The sequence below is a fragment of the Schistocerca serialis genome, chromosome 2, assembly GCF_023864345.2.
Source record: "Schistocerca serialis cubense isolate TAMUIC-IGC-003099 chromosome 2, iqSchSeri2.2, whole genome shotgun sequence".
NCBI lineage: Eukaryota > Metazoa > Arthropoda > Insecta > Orthoptera > Acrididae > Schistocerca > Schistocerca serialis.
In genome coordinates this window covers 253860051-253882206 of record NC_064639.1, presented here as the reverse complement: position 1 = coordinate 253882206, position 22156 = coordinate 253860051, and the positions used below count along the sequence as shown (strand labels likewise).

The following is a 22156-nucleotide window of genomic DNA, read 5'->3' as shown; positions in this document are numbered from 1 at the left end:
CCTTGACTTTTGTTACCTTAGTGTACGTAAGTAAGGAGTTTCATTTCATTGACTTTTTTTGTAATGATATACGTTCTATATTTATCGATATGGTGGTCAACTGCGGTCCTGAAAAGGACCAAGATGATGTTTCTGGTGTGAAAGGAACAGCCGTCAGAGAAACATGACGCCCAGGCTACGCCCGACTGCAAGTCTTATCTTGGTCGGAAATCATTGCAATCTTCGTGGGGATCACATCCACAAACTATTCGCTGTTCTGCAATGGCACTGTGCTTTTCTACTGCTGAATATGGTTCTCCAGTCTCGTACAGGTCATCTCATGCCAGACAAGTAGACATTGCTCTCAACGAAACCTGCAGGTTGATCACAGGTTGCTTAAGACCTACCCCAACTGATAAGCTCTACTGCCTGGCTGGAATAGCGCCACCATGGATATGCAGAACAGTGGCTGCCAACAAGGTGAGACTGAAAGTAGAACAGGACAGTGCCCATCCACTGCACGGACATAATGCACCTCAGCAACGGCTGAGATCGCGAAAGAGCTTCCTGAGAACATCCGAGAAGCTCACCATTTCACCAGAGAAGGCAAGACTGGAGCTATGGACGAAGTCGGCCCTCACCTGCAGACGCCAGAAACTGAAGAACTACCACCTGGACACAACGAGAGCTGGCTGTGGCTGGTGTGGAAATCTTTAAACAGATTACGATCAAGAGTTGGACGATCCAGAGACAACTTGAAGAGATGGGGCTTCATAACAGAAGATATGTCCTGTGATTGTGGACAAGAACAAGCCACAAGCCACATGCTCCAGTGCCTTTTGTGCTCTACATCCTGCACGAAGATTGATCTCCTGCAAGCCAACCTTGGAGGTTACAAAGTACTGCACACACGTAATATAAATACAATCTATATATATATATATATATATATATATATATTCATTGTTGTGTATGGCTACTGTAAATTTGTATGTTTCTGACTCGAGAATAAATAAATTGACTTTTTAACTGATTGATTTATATACCGATGCCTACTACTAGTGAACTCTGACAGTATGAATAAGTGATTGGAAACTCACTTACAATTTTATTTAACTCTCTTTATTTCCTAATTTGACTGAGCTGGGCAGCTGCTGAGACTTCATTGAAATCAAAGGGTCTGACATATCACCATTCTGATTGCAGTTACCTGAACAGATGAGTACTACTGTAATAACCTACATGAATAAGAAACCCTGTCAGTATCATTGAGCTACGTGACATAGTGGACAATGGTCTAAAGGTACGCTCAAACATTAGAAATAGTAATTGACAGGAAACGTTGAATATGTCACTTAACACTTTGCCGTCCGCACGTCGCGTACAAATATATTCGCTTGGCGCCCGCAGCGCTAATTCGGATTACTTGGCTTGTATCCGGCCGCTTGTCACCTTTCCGTTGAGGACAAGCTTCAAACACATTGACTTTTGAGCGCTTTAATTTTTCCGGAAATCCTCTATTTTGCCGTATCGTTCCACAAATTCGAATTTCCTTTTCAAGTAACTTCTCTGCAAGTTATAATAATTATCCATGTAGAGATGATGCAACTTTCCATAAGAAGGTGTCAATAGTTCCATCACTGCTTTTGCTTAAGGTTGTGCAACCCCGGAATATATCTTGAATGAGGAAATGTGTCCCGTACTCGAATCACACTGCATTCGAATGAGTATGCCATATTTCGTAATTTTCGATGTATTGTAAACTTTAAAATTTAACTGTCCACGCCACGGTATCATTCCTTCATCAAATGAGATGTTTTGACTTAGATTAAACGTTTTTTTAAAATTTTGAAAAAATCACTTACGAATTGCACTTTGGAAAGCCAGTCAGCATTAACTGGTTTATTGTTGTTGTCGGAAAAATGTAAAAAGATAATATTTGCCTGAATCGACGCGGGACATCGTTTTGCGAAATCTCGGTGTGTCTATCAACGGATTCGTTGACTAGTAATATCGATCCTTGCTTTTTTTACTGTTCCCTTAAGGATAGCACTCCCAAACCATTTTCTAAGTTCGGGTCCCGTAACATCGACAAATTTGGCATTTTTTAAAATCTAGTTTCCTTCTATTGCAATTTTGACTGTAATACTTGTTGCTTTCATTGCTAATATATTCCAATAGATCGTTCCCAATATGTAATTGTTCGATATCTACGATGCTCTGTGTATCTTTGGGAAATATGTGTGGACCCGGAGATTCTTCAGATTTATTATTGGTTCTCAGTAAATCATAGTCTGTCTTCTTCATCTGATTCATCCGAATCAGTTGGAAACCGTAGCGTTCGCCGAATTCTTCTTCCGACGATTCTGCTTCACTTTCATTTTTTTTTTTTAATATCCAATGTCTTCTTCCCAATCGGCCAAGTCGTCCGGAACGTCAGACAAGACGCCCGCGCATCCATCGTAAATAATATATCGTGTCTTTCGTCTGTTATGATGAAAGTGCATAAGTACTTATAAAAACAAAATACTCGTTGACGTGTGTAACTTATTGTTATCTAAACAAAACACCAAAAGAGTGAAAAAGATACTAAAGTGTTGTCACCGGCCACTGCGCGATACTACCCTCACGACGCCACTGGGGTGTCGCCGGTCGGCAAAGTGGTAACTGGCGATCACAAAAGTGTGGAGGAATATAATGATGAAGTAGTGTGGCAGGCATGAGATGAAAAACACGGAAGTAGTCTAATGAAAGCAAGAGGCTTAGGAGTGCCTGATTATCATTTACGAATCGAATTGGCAGAGTATGACTCCGTTCTGCCATATTAAAAGGTGGACAGGTTTTAAACGTCACAGGATCACTGGGAATGGCGAAGCGTATTATGGCATCCACAGCAATCCCATACACCAGCGACGCACGGAAGCTAGTGGCTTAACGGAACCTAAACCCTGCTCCGTTCTCGGACAATCCTAGCGCACGAACTTCAAACGAATCAACGGCCCCTGTTACGAAAGTCTTATTGACCGCCAAAGAACTAGGACTGGCACTGGCCGGATCAACTATCACTTTTACCTTGTACAAGAGGCGGGGAACATTCATAGCATACCAGCCGCGCTCACCTCGCTAAGAACAGGCCAAGGAAGCAGAAGTTTGCTAGTAATCATCGATGCTATAGTGTCAGGTTGATAAGTTATTGGAAAGGATCGTTACACAGTATGATCCATTGCTATCTCAGTGACAGCTATGACACTAACAATGATTGCATTAATTCAACGTAGAGTTTCGTTAATTATGATTAATTTATAGCCGAGTGTGTTATTGTTTTGTATTAATACAAGTCGGAACCGCAGGTTGACGAAGTTGACTCACTGTTGAAAGTATGCATTTTCATTCTAATTGTTTGACGAGTCCCAATTCCTAGATAATATCATCTAATATTACATCTAGACAGAATCTGGGTTTGGTGCGGCAGCATTTGATGAGAATGTGTTTGGTTTTCAGAAACTTCATTCCTGATCAGCCACTTCGCAGAGACCAAAACAAGGTGATGGATTCTACGAGTTGCAGCACTCATGCACAAAACTTCGTAACCACGCAGCTGCGAATTGCAAACATTCTCGAACTCTTTTATTCCACGTATTTAATTGCCCTACAATTTATTACACTACTGGCCATTAAAATTGCTGCGCCAAGAAGAAATGCAGATCATAAACTGGTATTCATTGGACAAATATATTGTACTAGAACATATGATTACATTTTCACGCAATTTGGGTGCATAGATCCTGAGAAATCAGTACCGGTACACAGAACAACCACCTCTGGCCGTAATAACGGCCTTGATACGCCTGGGCATTGAGTCAAACAGAGCTTGGATGACGTGTACAGGTACAGCTGCCCATGCAGCTTCAACACGATACCACAGTTCATCAAGAGTAGCGACTGCCGCATTGTGACGAGCCTGTTGCTCGGCCACTATTGACCAGACGTTTTCAATTGGTGAGAGATCTGGAGAATTTGCTGGCCAGGGCAGCAGTCGAACATTTTCTGTTTCCAGACATGCGGTCGTGCATTATCCTACTGAAATGTAGGGTTTCGCAGGGATCGAATGAAGGGTAGAGCCACGGGTCGTAACACATCTGAAATGTAACGTCCAATGTTCAAAGTGCCGTCAATGCGAACAAGAGGTGACCGAGACGTGTAACCAATGGCACCCCGTACCATCACCCCGGGTGATACGCCAGTATGGCGATGATGAATACACGCTTCCATTGTGCGTTCACCGCGATGTCACCAAACACGGATGCGACCATCATGATGCTGTAAACAGAACCTGGATTCATCCGACAAAATGACGTTTTGCCATTCGTGTACCCAGGTTCGTCGTTGACTACACCATCGCAGGCGCTCCTGTCTGTGATGCAGCGTCAAGGGTAACAGCAGCCATGGTCTCCGAGCTGATAATCCATGCTGCTGCAAACGTCGTCGAACTGTTCGTTCAGATGGTTGTTGTCTTGCAAACGTCCCCATCTATTGACTCAGGGATCGAGACGTGGCTGCACGATCCGTTACAGCCATGCGGATAAGATGCCTGTCTGCTAGTGATACGAGGCCGTTGGGATCCAGCACGGCGTTCCGTATTACCCTCCTGAACCCACCGATTCCATATTCTGCTAACAGTCATTGGATCTCGACCAACGCGAGCAGCAATGTCGCGATACGATAAACCGCAATCGCGATAGGCTACAATCCGACCTCTATCAAAGTCGGAAACGTGATGATACGCATTTCTCCTCCTTATACGAGACATCACATCAACGTTTCACCAGGCAACGCCGGTCAACTGCTGTTTGTGTATGAGAAATCGGTTGGAAACTTTCCTCATGTCAGCACGTTGTAGGTGTCGCCACCGGCGCCAACTTTGTGTGGATGCTCTGAGAAGCTAATCATTTGCATATCACAGCATGTTCTTCCTGTCGGTTAAATTTACGTCTGTAGCACGTCATCTTCGTGGGTAGCAATTTTAATGACCAGTAGTGTACTTTAGTAATGGTTATTTACCGTATGTAAGTGGCTCTGAAGAGCTTGTGAATGAAAATTGTAATGAAACTGGTCAATCCTTCAGTCTGATTTTCTACCGAAGAAACAACAAGACCCAATAAAACGGCACATACAATTACTTTTTTTACATCTGTTTTTATACTTTAGTGGGGCTCGTTGCCTCAGTGGTAAGGTGATTCAAAAGGCTTTTGCTGGACCCCCGGTCGGTCTTTGGATTTTTATCTGTTGATTTGCACTCATTTCACCACTGACAACGTTTATTAATAGAAAAAATGCTGAACTGTATCGTAGTCCGGAATCCAAGTTAAACGGTGGTTCTCCCTGTAACTGGCTGGATAAGTCAGTTCAGAGGTTGGAGGAAAGCAACGGCATACCATCTCCAAAGCCTGTGGTGTTCAAACCAATCTATGGGTAGTTGACACGTTTACTATTTATAACTTGAATATTATTTTCATCACATTTAGAAATGTATTAACAGTAAAATGCGGGTAAATTGCTTGCCGTCAAGTGATGATGTTTCAAAATCGCTATGCGTATTTAGTGTTTATTTGTGTAACTAGTTACATCTACAATAATATTTATTATTGTTGTTTATTGAAAAGTGTGGTCAACGGTGAATTAAGATGAGCTGTATGGCAAGACCTTTACTGTTAAAATGTTAACGTTGAAGCTACTGGAATAACTCTTTTTATAGTATCTTTGATCTATGTTTTGGCGGGAGATTTATTATTATGTCCGATATGTTGATCTCGAGCGCGGTGTCCTGCATCCCGTGTTATTTGAATGTGATTAGCAGAGAAAATTGTTAACAAAACATGGAAATTTGTAGTCAAAGTCCGTAACATTTCATTTACTGACGTGGATACTTCGAACAAATTTTGCAAGAAGGAATATCATCGCTTCACGCAAAACTGTGCCAAAAACGAGAACAAGTAGTAACTGACAACGAACAGAAGATTAGTAAAAACAAAATGTAAATTCAGGAAAATTCAAACTTTAGTTCTTTATTTCTTCTCAAGGTACCCTGATAAATAGACGAAAATCCGATCGCAGCAATAGTTAGCGTAGTTGATAAACATTAATTTTTAAATTCTATTACTGCAATACATTGTAAATAAGAGAGGGGCTAGAAGCTATGCAGCATTTAAAAAATATGCTAGGTGTGTGATGGTCACCCTGCTGAAGACTGTCTGTAATAGCGGCCGCAACGTCGATAGTTCTATCACATCATGACAGGATCACACACCCAGCAGAATTTTAGTGGAAAGGACTCCAGGTGTGAAAGGCCACGCTCCTACACATCTGATTAAAAGTGTCAGGACATCCATATGTAATGCGTAGCTGTCCACCAGATATCACGAGAGGCGGATTCCCTAATATAAAAGGAGGCGGGGAGTTCTGTGTTATCAGCAGAAAAGCAGTAACGGCATACTGAGTTGATCAGAGGAGCTTAGTGACTTCGAACTTGGACTAGTTATTGGATCTCACCTGACAAGGGAACCTCCCCATCGCACCCCCCTCACATTTAGTTATAAGATGGCACAGTGGATAGGCCTTGAGAAACTGAACACAGATCAATCGAGAAAACAGGAAGAAGTTGTGTGGAACTATGAAAAAATAAGCAAAATATGCAAACTGAGTAGCCCATGCTCAAGATATGCAACATCAAGGAAAGTGAGAACTGAGGAGCGCCGTGGTCCCGTGGTTAGGGTGAGCAGCTGCGGAACGGAGGGTCCTAGGTTCAAGTCTTCCCTCGAGTGAAAATTTTACTTTCTTTATTTTCGCAAAGTTATGATCTGTCCGTTCGTTCATTGATGTCTCTGTTCACTGTAATAAGTTTAGTGTCTGTGTTTTGCAACCGCACCGCAGTACTGTGCGATTAGTAGACGAAAGGACGTGCCTCTGCAATGGGAACCGAAAACATTTGATCGCAAGGTCATAGGTCAACCGATTCCTCCACAGGAAAACACGTTGATATATTGTATACGACACTGGTGACGGCATGTGCGTCACATGACAGGATATATGTTGTCGACCCACCTAACTTATACACTTCGCGAATAGGTAAAAAGATTCTTCTACCTTGCCCGATTTAGGTTTTCTTGTGGATGTGATAGTCACTCCCAAAAAAGTGATGAAAACATAAGAGTTTGTCATGTAAACCGGAAATAAAAAATTAAAATTCTCACTCGAGGGAAGGCTTGAACCAAGGACCTCTCGCTCCGCAGCTGCTCACGCAAAACACGGGACCACGGCGCTCCTCTGTTCACATTTGCCTTGATATTGCCTACGTTGCGAATGGACTACTCAGTTTGTATATTTTGGTTATTTTTTCATAGTTGCACACAACTTCTTCCTGTTTTCTCGTTCGATCTGTGTTCAGTTTTTCAGGGCCTATCCACTGTGCCAAATTATAATTAAATCTGAGGTGGGTGCGATGGGGAGGTTCCCTTGTGAGTAACAAATCCAGAAGGGACACTTAATATCTTCTAAAGTTAAAGCTACTCGAGTCAATTGTCGGAGATATTATTGTGAAGTGGAAACGCGAAGGAACAAGCACGACTAAGCCAAGACCAGGAAGTTCCCATGGCTGACGGGTAGGGACCGTCGAAAATTGGGACAATGGTTGTAAAATATCGCATGAAATCAGCAGAAGGAATCACTCGTGAGTTCAAAAATGTTACCGGCAGTCTAGCTAGCACAATGACAGAGAGTAAAATAATGGGGTAGAATGGTTCGGTGGCTTCTCGTAAGTACAGCACTTCCGTAGTCAGTACTAAGGGGCGCTACTGGACATTGGATGACCGAAAACGAGTGATTTGGGGTGATGAATCACACTATACCGTGTGGCAATCCGATCGAATGGTTTGAGTTTGGCGAATTCCTGGATAACGTTGCCTATCACTAAGTGTAGAGCCAGCTGTGAACTAAGGAGGTGGTGGTGTTACCTATAAGAGTATTTTTTTACAGTTAGGGTTTGGTCCCGTTATTAACCTTAAGAAAACACTAAATTCGGAAGGATATGAACACATTTTAGCGAAATGTGTACTGCGAACAGTGGAGGAACAGTTCGGAGTCTATGAGTACTTGTATCAGAATGAAAATATACCCTACGATAAAACAGCAGCTGTGAAGACAGACGATAACATTCTTGAAATGGTTTGACTTGCCCAGAGTCCCGACCTAAGCCCAGTGGAGCACCTTTTGGATAAGTTAGAAAGTCGACTTCGCTTCAGATCCCAGTGTCCCTCATTCTCTGGACTCAGCTCTTGAGGAAGAATTCCTGCAAAGATTTTCAGACATCTCACTGAAAGTACGCCAGCAGAGGTCAAGCCATCATGAAGGCGAATGGTGGGCTGGGCACACTCCATATTGACGTCGACTAGTAGGTGTGTGGAGACTTTTAGGACAGTTAGTGTAGATAGCGTTGTAAGGTGTAGCGGTGTCAGTACTCACGACAGGTAGTAGATGCTGCCCGCGGTGAGCCCGATGAGCGCCGCTATGGCGGTGATTACCACCACGGACACGCGCAGCACCCACACCATCTCTCGCTCCGAGGCCTGAAACACGTAAAATGAACGTCCGACGAATACCTTCTCTTCTTACTTGTATTGCTGAAGCAATATAAGGAAGTCAGGTTAGAATCTAATGTTTCTCTCATATCAACATCGCAAGAGGTTCAAATGGTTCAGCCGGCCGGAGTGGCCGAGAGGTTAAAGACGCTACAGTCTGGATCAGAGCGACCGCTACGGTCGCAGGTTCGAATCCTGCCTCGGACATGGATGTGTGTGGTGTCCTTAGGTTAGTTAGGTTTAAGTAGTTCTAAGTTCTAGGGGACTTATGACCACAGCAGTTGAGTCCCATAGTGCTCAGAGCCATCAAATGGTTCAAATGGCTCTGAGCACTATGAGACTTAACATCTGAGGTCATCAGTCCCCTAGAACTTAGAACTACTTAAATCTAACTAACCTAAGGACATCATACACATCCATGCCCCAGGCAGGATTCGAACCGGCGACCGTAACACTCGCGCGGTTCCGGACTGAAGCGCCCAGAACCGTTCGGCCACCGCGGCCGGCATTGTCAGAGGTCATGCTGAAGATCATTTCTACAAGAAATGAGGAGTTAAGCTGTCAAGAGACTTGCTGTTTAATTTTCAAATTACTATTTTGTTGTTGTAGCTTTTGGGGGGAGGTAACGTGCGTGACAGGTACTTACCTGAGTCCTCAGGACTAGCTTGTAAATGTTTCTGGAGAACATGGAACTGGAAGCGAGAATGCTGGAATCTGCGGAGGCCATAATGGATGCTGATATTGCTCCAAGACCGAAGAACGCCACCCACTGTAACAAATAGGCAACACGTCATTACACCAGAAAGGAAATGCGTATCACTAAAAGATTAAATTTGAAGGTTATTGCCAACGTATGTTGACTGTCAAGGAAAGTTTGACGCCAGTGAGCGTTCATCGTCACCTTTGAAAGTCGTCCGCTATAAACATTTTTCGTACTAGGTACTCATACACGTATCAATGAGGACTTGCAAGTCTCAAAGAATAAACAGTCTTCCATCTGCTAGAGTAGCTTCACCCTTAGTTGAGAAACACAAACGCATATTGTCAGCTCACTATTTAAACTCTGAGATCAGTGAGCCAATAATAGTATTGCTTGGGGCGGATATCGGTCAGCGGGTCTCCGCATGCCTTGTAGGCCATATTTGTTTCCGCCTGAAGTTTTGAACTTCACTCTCGCTAACAAGGATACGAATGAACACGGTAACGGCTGGGTCACCGTTGCTCTTGTGCGTGGACCAAAAGTCGATAAAGTAAAAGGGCTAGATAATTTCAATTCACGTGATGTCATCGCTTATCGGACATTCCAGATTTGTGAAGTTTACAACAGAGATAAGGGTTCATCGTATTACATGTCGACTATGCCTTTGGTTCTCAGGACCAGAAATCGTCGTAAAATAAATGAATCGATATCTGTCTCAGTGTGGGTGAAAGGTGTCGACAACTGTAAAAAGACCTCACTCGGTGATCTCACTCATTATTATAGAAATTATTGGACACTCCGCTTTCCTGCTTATTGGATATGCCGAACTACATGGTCCAACCACATTATGTGAACATCGTTTATGTTCGACGTCAATGTGCAACAACTACCCACAGAGGGCGCGTGGCGGCGCTAGCAGTGGAGCGTTTATGGAACGTATTGGAAGGACGCGGACAATAAGGCAGACGTTGTCGTAATGCGGAAACGGAGCGATTTACCCGACGTCGAAACGAGCATGATCATTGGTTTCCCGGTCGAGAGTGAAAGAATTTCCGAAACGGATAAGTCTGTAAACTGAACGCGCCGTACCGCCATGGTTAGAATATACCGTGTGTAGGAAAATGACACTGTCCAAAACCGGCGCCGACCAACTGTGGTCCACCACAGAGGTGAATGACGGCTGCGGAGATGTGTATAGGCGAATGGACGTGCTTCTGTTGAGCAACTGGCCGCCCAATTGAATCAAGGGGCATCCGACCGTTCAGCGTTAGTTCATATGGGCCTCCGTAGCAAGTGTCTTGTTCATGCACCCATGTTCATCGGCGGCGAAGGCTGGAATTTGCACGCCAATACCACAACTAGGCATCCATTGAGTGGCGACAGGTGACCTTTTCAGACGAATCACGTCTTATGCTCCGTCGGACTGACGGCAGTTGGCGTGTGCAGCCCTGCAACAATTGTCGGAAGGGTGCAGGCCAGAGGAGGCTGTGTTGTCCATCGCACAGATGACCGTTGGCGTGTATAACTTGAAACGTCTTGAAAGAAATTACCGTACAACAGAGATGGTCTGTGGAACGTTTCCGTGGCATTACCTGAATGATCTTGTCTTTCTGGAAAGCACAATGGATCATCACAAGTATCATCTACCATTGGCGAACATGTCCACCCCTACATGCAGTTTCTTTTTCCTCTGTACGATGGCAACTACCAGCAGAAGAGTGCAACGTGTCACACAGCTCACAGTGTACGGGCGTGATTCGTACAGCACCTGGCTCAGTTTGCCATCCGTACCCCCTCCTGACCGCCACACTCCCCGGACTTAAGCCCAGTCGAGAATCTATGGGACCACCTCGCTCCGGCTGATCGCGCCATGGATCCTAAACCGAGAAACCCTTGCGCAACTGGCCGCTGCACTGGAATCGGAATGGCTCCATATCCCCCTCGCTAGCTTCCTGCATGTCTCGTAGCAGGTGGTTAATCAGGTTCCTGAAAGGTACCGACGTTAATGTGACTGGACAGTGTATTATTAGTATATACGCTTGTCACTGAATGGGCACACTAAGCGACATCGCCGAGGACTGTGGTGAAACGGTTACTTCTTGTGCTGCCTTTGCATAATTATCCATTACGTTGTTTTCAGATTTATTCTCGCGGGATACCTTTGAACTGAGTTTCACGTGGTCCGCTTTCCTGCTTATTGGATATGCCGAACTACATGGTCCAACCACATTATGTGAACATCGTTTATGTTCGACGTCAACGTGCAACAACTACCCACAGAGGGTTTGAAGAGTTACTTAGAACAACACGTTTACGAAGTATGCTGGAACGTGAACTTGAACTTGACCTGTATTTATTATTACGTACGATGTCAAACTGGAATGTCACGAATATACGATGTGGTTGTAGACTGGTGTACATGGGTAGTAACAGCAAGAGAATTATGGAAATATCGACGAATGTAACTATTGAAGGGGAGAAAAGCCGCAGTGGAGTACACACTGCAGTCAGGAAACCACAGGATTGTATTTGGAGAGAGTCAGGTCCCAGCAACCTGGAGTAGGTACTACCCTAGACTGTGCAGATCCAGTGGAGAACTCCAAAGACGATAACAGTCCAGTCGGAAAAAGAAAAGTCCTAAGTTTATTAATACCTGGTTTCCAGCTGTCAAGCAGGAGACCATCAGCCTTCCACCGTGAGACGGTAGATGAAGTGTACGAAACAACCCAAATGGAGAGCCACCCTCGAATTTAAAAAATAAAAAGTGACTTTTCACCCCGGCAAGGTCGTATCTCGGTATAAATTTCATTTCAGTGAGCAGCGAGCCACTATATTCAGTGAATAGAAGTCACGTCCCCACTGTAAATCATTCGCAGACAGGGACGAAATGTTGGTTTCAATAACAAAATTCAAAAAGGCCGCACAAGTACGGAAAATTTAATAATGAATCCTGACTGCATTTAGAAACTATTTAAGCGAGTACCTTTTCTTATAAATTGTCTCATGCATGATGTAGAATAGTAAGTTAAATTAATATTTCATATAATTTAAGCTAATGATGGTGTAACGTCAGCTACTGTCAATTTTACAAGATAATTTTATTTTGAGTTACAATCGCGTGCAGTTGTTACTGGTTTCTACGTTTGTGTCATCCTCAGATAGACTCGTATTGATATATTGCCTGCAGTGATCTTCTTCCACTGAGCATGCAGGTCGGAGGACTAAGAAAGACGACGTCTCCAGACAGTCAAGAAGAACAACTGGCCTGATTGTCTATGCGTGACATAAAAGATCAAAACCAGTGAAGACTGTAATCACTGATTGCGACCGTAACTGAAAATAAGTTGGGGGTGGGGGGCAACTTAAATTTCCTGTACATTACCTTAAGGATAGAAGACCGTAACCATAAATTTAAAATTTACCGAAAAGACACTTTCATCCCGGCTGCCTCCCAACATCGTACAACCTACAAATTTGCAGCATTCCATCACATGATTCACCGTCTCCTTTCTATCCATATGTCCCAAGAAGATTTTGACCAGGGACTTGATACAATAGAAGCAATAGCCATAAATAATGAATTTGATCCAACACAATTGATAAAATGTTAGGTAATATGAAGAAACAGGCCAGGTCCCTACTGTCCCCAATGAAAAACACAGCAAACAGGAAAAGAAATGGTGCAGATTACGTTTTATAGGGAAAACATCAAATAGCGTAAGTAACATCTTGAGGGAAAATTGTTTCTCTGTGTTTTTCTATGTCCCTCAGATAATAGGGGGTTTCTTGTTCAAGGCAAAAGACAAATACCCAGCTATCACAAAAAGTGGGGTTTATAAAATCACATGCCGGGGGTGTCAGTCTTGCTACACAGGACAGACGAGGAGGTCAATCTGTACCAAGTTTAAGGAACACCACAGAAACTGGAGACTGAGGAAGTCTGATTCAGCCTTTGTCTGAACAGTAATCACAAATACACAATAGATCTACAAGTCCTACACACAGAGGAAAAGGGTGCCAAACTCGACCAACTAGAAATTTTAGAAATTAAAAAACAGACGTGTATATCCCCACACCTATTATTAAACGAGCAAACCCAATTCAATAATTCATCTCTTTTAGATGAAATCACAACTCCAGGATAGAAGCAAAACTTTGGACCCGTGTCCATCGTAGTTAAAAATATCTTAGCTGACGCATAACTTTAGTCCGGTCATTGTAGTATAACTGATGAATGTGTAATAATGGATGTAATTTATTTAAAAAATTATCATTGATGTAAGTGGTCATTAAGCTATGGATCGATACCTAAGAAGTTGAGATTATCTTTGCCTTGTCACCAGGTTTATCTGTGTATTTTCATCTTTGGGAATCAGTAATATACACTCCTGGAAATTGAAATAAGAACACCGTGAATTCATTGTCCCAGGAAGGGGAAACTTTATTGACACATTCCTGGGGTCAGATACATCACATGATCACACTGACAGAACCACAGGCACATAGACACAGGCAACAGAGCATGCACAATGTCGGCACTAGTACAGTGTATATCCACCTTTCGCAGCAATGCAGGCTGCTATTCTCCTATGGAGACGATCGTAGAGATGCTGGATGTAGTCCTGTGGAACGGCTTGCCATGCCATTTCCACCTGGCGCCTCAGTTGGGTCAGTGTTCGTGCTGGACGTGCAGACCGCGTGAGACGACGCTTCATCCAGTCCCAAACATGCTCAATGGGGGACAGATCCGGAGATCTTGCTGGCCAGGGTTGTTGACTTACACCTTCTAGAGCACGTTGGGTGGCACGGGATACATGCGGATGTGCATTGTCCTGTTGGAACAGCAAGTTCCCTTGCCGGTCTAGGAATGGTAGAACGATGGGTTCGATGACGGTTTGGATGTACCGTGCACTATTCAGTGTCCCCTCGACGATCACCAGTGGTGTACGGCCAGTGTAGGAGATCGCTCCCCACACCATGATGCCGGGTGTTGGCCCTGTGTGCCTCGGTCGTATGCAGTCCTGATTGTGGCGCTCACCTGCACGGCGCCAAACACGCATACGACCATCATTGGCACCAAGGCAGAAGCGACTCTCATCGCTGAAGACGACACGTCTCCATTCGTCCCTCCATTCACGCCTGTCGCGACACCACTGGAGGCGGGCTGCACGATGTTGGGGCGTGAGCGGGAGACGGCCTAACGGTGTGCGGGACCGTAGCCCAGCTACATGGAGACGGTTGCGAATGATCCTCGCCGATACCCCAGGAGCAACAGTGTCCCTAATTTGCTGGGAAGTGGCGGTGCGGTCCCCTACGGCACTGCGTAGGATCCTACGGTCTTGGCGTGCATCCGTGCGTCGCTGCGGTCCGGTCCCAGGTCAACGGGCACGTGCACCTTCCGCCGACCACTGGCGACAACATCGATGTACTGTGGAGACCTCATGCCCCACGTGTTGAGCAATTCGGCGGTACGTCCACCCGGCCTCCCGCATGCCCACTATACGCCCTCGCTCAAAGTCCGTCAACTGCACATACGGTTCACGTCCACGCTGTCGCGGCATGCTACCAGTGTTAAAGACTGCGATGGAGCTCCGTATGCCACGGCAAACTGGCTGACACTGACGGCGACGGTGCACAAATGCTGCGCAGCTAGCGCCATTCGACGGCCAACACCGCGGTTCCTGGTGTGTCCGCTGTGCCGTGCGTGTGATCATTGCTTGTACAGCCCTCTCGCAGTGTCCGGAGCAAGTATGGTGGGTCTGACACACCGGTGTCAATGTGTTCTTTTTTCCATTTCCAGGAGTGTACTTCAAAATGGGCTTATAACCGGAAACCTAGGTTATGCAATGAAATTAATAATAAATTGTGAAACGAGGCTAAAAACAGCGTTTGTTTAGTTAATTGAAAATATGTTTGTCTCGTCCTCTCGATCTACATATACATCTAATCTCCGCAAAACCCTGGGAAGTCCTAGCCAGAGTACGTTCCATTTTACCACTTATTAGCACTTCATCCACTCAATTCCGAAGACTGCAAGAGCTAACAAGTGCGAGAATTATCACATAATCAGCTTAACAAATTATGGTTCGAATGGTTCTGAGCACTATGCGACTTAACTTCTGAGGTCATCAGTCGCCTAGAACTTAGAACTAAGTAAACCTAACTAACCTAAGGACATCACACACATCCATGCCCGAGGCAGGATTCGAAGCTGCGACCGTAGCGGTCACGCGGTTCCAGACTGAAGCGCCTTTAACCGCACGGCCACACCGGCCGGCCAACAAATTATGCATCCAAGTTGATGACAAAAATAGTATAAAGAAGAACTGAAAAGAAAATTGAGGATGTGATAGATGACGATCAGTTTGGCTTCAGGAAAAGTAAAAGTACGAGAGAAGCAGTTCTCATGTTGCGATTGATAACGGAAACAAGACTAAAGAAAAATCAAGACACGTTCATAGGATTTGACGACCTCCAAAAAGCGTTCGACAATGACAAATAGTGCAAGATGTTCGAAATTCTGAGAAAAATAGGGGTAAACTACAGTGAAAGACGGATAATATACAACTTGTACAAGAGCCGAGACGGAATAATAAGAGCGGAAGACCAAGAACGAAGTGCTCTGATTAAAAGAAGCAATGGTGGAAACAAAGGAAAGGTTCAAGAGTGGAGTTAAATTTCAAGGTGAAAGGATAACAATGATAAGTTACGCTGATGACACTGCTCTCGTCAGCGACAGTGAAGAAGAATTACAGGATCTGCTGATGGTATGAACCGTCTAATGAGTACGGAATGTGAATTGAGAGTAAACCGAATAAAGACGAAAGTAATGAGAAGTAGGAGAAATGAGAACAGCGAGAAACTTAACATCAGGAATGGTGATAACAAACAGAAGCCTCTTTGTATCAAAGGTAGGCCTTAATTTGGGGAAGAAATTTCTGAGAATGTACATTTGGAGCACATGGAAAGAAGAACTGTGGGAAAATCGAAGCATTTGAGACGTGGTGCTACAGACGAATATTGAAAATTACGTGGGCTGATAAGTTATGGATTGAGGAGCTTTTTACAGAATCAGAGAGGAAAGGAGTATGCGAAAACACTGACAAAAAGAAGGGACAAGATGATAGGACATCTGTTAAGACATCAGGATATAACTTCTCTGGTACTAGAAGGAGCTGTAGAGGGTAAAAACTGTAAAGGAAGACAGAGATTGAAATACATGCAGTAAATAATAGAAGAAGTTGGTTGCATGTGCTACTCTGAGATAAAGAGATCGGCTCAGGTGAGATTTCGTGGAGGGCCGCATAAAAAAAGGGGATTTCTTCCTGCTATATTGACCGAGGAACGCGGGAATAGCGAATGCTTAAATTCCTTTGTGCACGCTGTAATTAGTTTTCGGAGTCCCAACGGGAACGATACGTGTGTGTTCTCACACACTGGGTGTTAGAAAACGATACCTTCAATTTCCAAGGGTGTCCTAGAGGGGATTTTGAGGAACAGACAGAGAATGGAAACCCGTGTCCAAAACCGTCAGCCACCGATGCAGAAGAGCATTGCAATCATAGAAGGCAAGGCCTAGCTCCATCTTCTTCACTGGTGATCGTGGCAATAGCCGGCCGGAGTGGCCGAGCGGTTCTAGGCGCTACAGTCTGGAACCGCGCGACCGCTACGGTCGCAGGTTCGAATCCTGCCTCGGGCATGGATGTGTGTCATGACCTTAGGTTAGTTAGGCTCAAGTAGTTCTACGTTCTTGGGGACTGGTGACCTCAGAAGTTAAGTCCCATAGTGCTCAGAGCCATTTGCACCATTTTTTTTATCGTGGCAATAAGTCGCGATCACTGAATAACAAACAACAGTGCGTGACGTTCCGCCTGCGGTCCGTCGGCGTCACATTTGTTGCGAAGTGGTGGACTAGCAGCAGGCACCGTAACCTGTAACTTGGATGCTCTGTAGCGTCGTTAGATAACTTTTACGGACAAGTGTTCCTATCCTCGATTTGTCCCTCAAGACACCCTCTGCAACGTCTCGAAGTTCGTCGGTCTCTTTTTGCAATATACTGTATATCTGGATTCCTCACTCAATGCTGGATCCTGAAAATATAAGCACGCTTCGGCGGACTAGCTGGCGTCTGTCATCAGACGTTTGACAATTAAGGTTTCTAGTATCTTTGTGACGCTCTCCCGTGGATGAAATAAACCTGTGACCATAAATGCTGCTCCCTTTTTATACGTTCCTTAGACACAGTCGTGTGTTTAGCAATAACTACTCGTTGCGTAACAATATGGCATAATTAACGAAATTAAAGATAAACCGATTACAGAATTCTCCCGATTTGTGTTCCTGGACATTAAAGAGTTGTGAGCTAAGGTTCCGGTAGATGACAAGAACGAGAGTATTAAAAAAAACCAGGCATGGAGCGACTGTTTAGAGTTCCTGCGTCTTGTCACTGATTTTAACTGATTCTAGCTAAATGGAACGTATTACATCCATAAAAATGGGATGGAAAAAAAATCGATCATTTCAGACGCTGTGACGCGTATCTTTATTAGTAGTTTAGAAGAGAACATTTTAAAGTTTGACGATCCTTTTAATGAAAGAGGTAGTATATTATAAACCCTCTGTTGGCAACATGTTGTAGTTCGTAAAATGAACTGAGACCGACTAGTAAGTGTAGTGAGCTCTTCGAGAAAATTGACTTTACCCTAGCTCGAAAGCAATAAACGTATTCACTTTTGGGACGTAAAGGTATGAGGCAAGACGAATTACATGCCTTTAAGATCTTTAGAAGGTGAACAGAAACAGATGTTGTAATTCCTAACCAGTTATGCCACCTGATAATTTATAAAGAAGCTGCATTTAGAAATTAGATGCCAGTGAGTGCCAAAGAGTGACTGAATGTGTTAAAAATTATAAACGACATAACAATAGACAACGGATAAGAAACTGGAAACAAAAAGAGGAATTAGCTTACGATAAAAAGATAGTTACCATGTCGAATTTTGGGAAAATCTCAGATAAACTGGCGATTTATTTGTGCCATATAATGTGAAGTTCGCATTCCGCGCGAAAAACGTGGTCATATGTAGTTTAAAGCACGGGGCCGGAAGTAGGAAAAGTGAACTAGAACAAACAGTCGTATACAAAAAATTGGCGAGGTGCGAGCTGGACTCGGGATCTGAAGGTTCCGTAAAACTTAATTATCCATACAGGCACTTTATCTATCCCGGGAATCGAGAATCGAGACGATTTTTATGTTATCGACGTGATACTTGCAAGATATCGCTTCCCGAAATTTCTAGTCTTCTGAGAATATTTTAAATTTGAGTCGGATAACAAATGACAAAAGAAATTTTTCTTATGATATAGTTAGAAATTAACAATTTTCGGATTTGTCGCTTTATTTTTATTGTGAAACCTTGCTTCTTGCCAAATTTCGTGTTTCTAGGCCAACGCGAAGTACGATACATGTTTTGATGAATGAGTTTGCATCAAAATATGTGACATAAATGACCGTATCCTTTGATTTCATCGACTTAGAAGATTTCATTTTTTACACAGCCAGGAGATCGTAGACCTCAATATGTGACATAAGTTTCAACTTGATACATCTAAACTTTTCTGATAATGAGGGTTTTTGACAATCGGACAGACAGACAGACAGAAGGACGGACGGACGGGCAACAAACTGATTCTATAAGGGTTCCGTTTTTATTGATTTAAATACAGAACTATAGTACAGTGAGCATCATATGACGCGAGATATATAGGACACACAGGAAAATGTTTTCGACAAGGTACAAAGAACACACGGACGCTTTAAGACTGGGCAATTAAGCTAAATCTGTCTTAGCGAAACACATGTACGAGACAGGCTACCTGCTAGACGGTATTGAAGAGAATTTAGAAGTGGTGCAAGTAGCGAAGAAAGGAACTTGAAGAACTAGAAATACCAGTTCATCGAGATAGATTCGATAATGTTCTTAATGTACTCTTGGGAGAGAGCGGTAACGGATTCGTGATTCGTTTTTCTATTTAGCAGTAATACGAGAAGATTTTGTTCCTCACGTCGCCAGTGACATCTCTGGAATACAGTGGGACCGTTATTGGTTCCGTGCAGTAAGTTGGAGCAGTGTACTTGTTTACAGAACAAGCCAGTGTACTGGAAGGCAGTTGGTGTGAAGTGTAGCAGATGCGATCGATGTTTCCACTGTAGAAACGAACGGTTGTATGAAAAGGCAAAACAGAGAGTGAGGCGTTCCCGATTTTAAAGTAAGACGAGAACTTAATATCCGAATACTTTTATTTTATTTAACTTTTTTTCATGACTAGTTTGCGCTTTGTTAAGAGTGCGCGTCTGTGTGAAAGTTAAAACGCAGACAGCCAGATGGTCGGAGCCTGACTCCCGAAATGCGTAACTGTTGTTTTGTGTGTTGTGCGCTAAATAACGATAACGATTATTTTCACAACCTCTACGTCAATTATTTAATGTGGATAGTACAACTATATTGCATAATATATCAGTACATGAACTCACATTACAATATTACAAGTTTTTGTAGAAGATTAAACAACAAACAACAGGTGATGTATAGGCATATAATTACAAATAGCCTGCTGCTTTTCTTTTTTCTATTGTACCATGTCTGTCTTAGAAATATTCGTTATTAAAGTGTTTCAGCACGTTTGGAGGCTTCCTGTATTACGTTTCGTGGACTCTCGCCTTTTTTTTTCACCGTTCTTCTTCTTCAGAGAATCCCAGTCAGCAAAACTGTGTAAAGAGTTTCGCTCTAGTTGACTAGTTCCTTTAAAGAAATCACTATTATATTTTCTAAACACTTCTCCGCCATTTCTAATAGAAGTATTGCTGCAGATTCTCGAAAGCGATGCAAAAAAGAGATTTATGACAACAAGCGATCAAACGGGAATTGAAAGACTGCAGGATACAGACTGCCATGAAGAGGATGCATATAGAGGTAGTGGGATGTAAGATAAAGAACAGGAACATCACTGAGTGAGTTATAAATTAAAGCAGGACTATTAGTTTGCTAACAAGTACCTGCGACTTTCTACATCTACATCTACATCCATACTCCGCAAGCCACCTGACGGTGTGTGGCGGAGGGTACTTTGAGTACCTCTATCGGTTCTCCCTTCTATTCCAGTCTCGTATTGCTAGTGGAAAGAACGATTGTCGGTATGCCTCTGTGTGGGCTCTGATATCTCTGATTTTATCCTCATGGTCTCTTCGCGAGATATACGTAGGAGGGAGCAATATACTGCTTGACTCCTCGCTGAAGGTATGTTTCGAAACTTCAACAAAATCCCGTACCGAGCTACTGAGCGTCTCTCCTGCAGAGTCTTCCACTGGAGTTTATCTATCATCTCCGTAACACTTTGACGATTACTAAATGATTCTGTAACGAAGTGCGCTGCTCTCCGTTGGATGTTCTCTATCTCTTCTATCAACCCTATCTGGTACGGATCCCACACTGGTGAGCAATATTCAAGCAGTCGGCGAACAAGCGTACTGTAACCTACTTCCTTTGTTTTCGGATTGCATTTCCTTAGGATTCTTCCAGTGAATCTCAGTCTGGCATCTGCTTTACCGACGATCAACTTTATATGACCATTCCAGTGTATATCACTCCTAATGCCTGCTCCCAGACAATTTATGGAATTAACTGCTTCCAGTTGCTGACCTGCTATATTGTAGCTAAATGATAAAGGATCTTTCTTTCTATGTATTCGCAGCACATTACACTTGTCTACATTGAGATTCAATTGCCATTCCGTGCACCATGCGTCAATTCGCTGCAGATCCTCCTGCATTTCAGTACAACTTTCCATTGTTACAACCTCTCGATATACCACAGCTTCATCCGCAAAAAGCCTCAGTGAACTTCCGACGTCATCCACAAGGTCATTTATGTATATTGTGAATAGCAACGGTCGTACGATACTCCCCTGCGGCACACCTGAAATCACTCTTACTTCGGAAGACTTCTCTCCATTGAGAATGTCATGCTGCGTTCTGTTATCTAGGAACTCTTCAAACCAATCATACAATTGGTCTGATAGTCCATATGCTCTTACTTTGTTCATTAAACGACTGTGGGGAACCGTATCGAACGCCTTGCGGAAGTCAAGAAACACTGCCTCTACCTGGGAACTCGTGTCTATGGCCCTCTGAGTGTCGTGGACGAATAGCGCGAGCTGGGTTTCACACGATCGTCTTTTTCGAAATCCATGCTGATTCCTACAGAGTAGATTTCTAGTCTCCAGTAAAGTCATTAGACTCGAACATAATACGTGTTCCAAAATTCTACAACTGATCGACGTTAGAGATATAGGTCTATAGTTCTGAACATCTGTTCGACGTCCCTTCTTGAAAACGGGGATGACCTGTGCCCTTTTCCAATCCTTTGGAACGCTACACTCTTCTAGAGACCTACGGTACACCGCTGCAAGAAGGGGGCCAAGTTCCTTCGCGTACTCTGTGTAAAATAGAACTGGTATCCCATCAGGTCCAGCGGCCTTTCCACTTTTGAGCGATTTTAATTGTTTCTTTCTAGTTTCAATTAGCTGTTAGTTAAGTTCATACACTATTAAATACTAGAAACCTGCAGTTTTCATTGCTACTGCATTACGATTAACTTTAGTGTTGATGTCTAAGGTTTTAAGCCAGAAGTATCTGAGAAAGTGTCTGTAAAGGCTGAAACGTCGCTGTACTCACGCTGGGTGTGAGGTACCGCAGTACCAGTGGCAGAACCAGCTCCTTATCCGCCGACGTAATGTTCCTGGCGACGTCTTCGACTGCCTGCCAATCTGTGAACAAGTACACAGC

The 22156-nt window shown here is 43.6% G+C and overlaps 1 protein-coding gene across 1 annotated transcript in view; it reads right to left on the bottom strand.

The window, feature by feature from the left end:
* The window catches only part of LOC126455883 (high-affinity choline transporter 1-like), a 449603-nt gene that overhangs the window by 17269 nt on the left and 410178 nt on the right, over window positions 1-22156 (bottom strand). Inside the window, exons 8-10 of the mRNA XM_050091642.1 lie at window positions 22046-22137; window positions 9259-9381; window positions 8497-8600 (exon numbers count right to left, since the gene is read on the bottom strand). Of these exons, the coding sequence (XP_049947599.1) occupies window positions 8497-8600; window positions 9259-9381; window positions 22046-22137 (319 nt within the window). The remainder of the gene's footprint in view (window positions 1-8496; window positions 8601-9258; window positions 9382-22045; window positions 22138-22156) is intronic.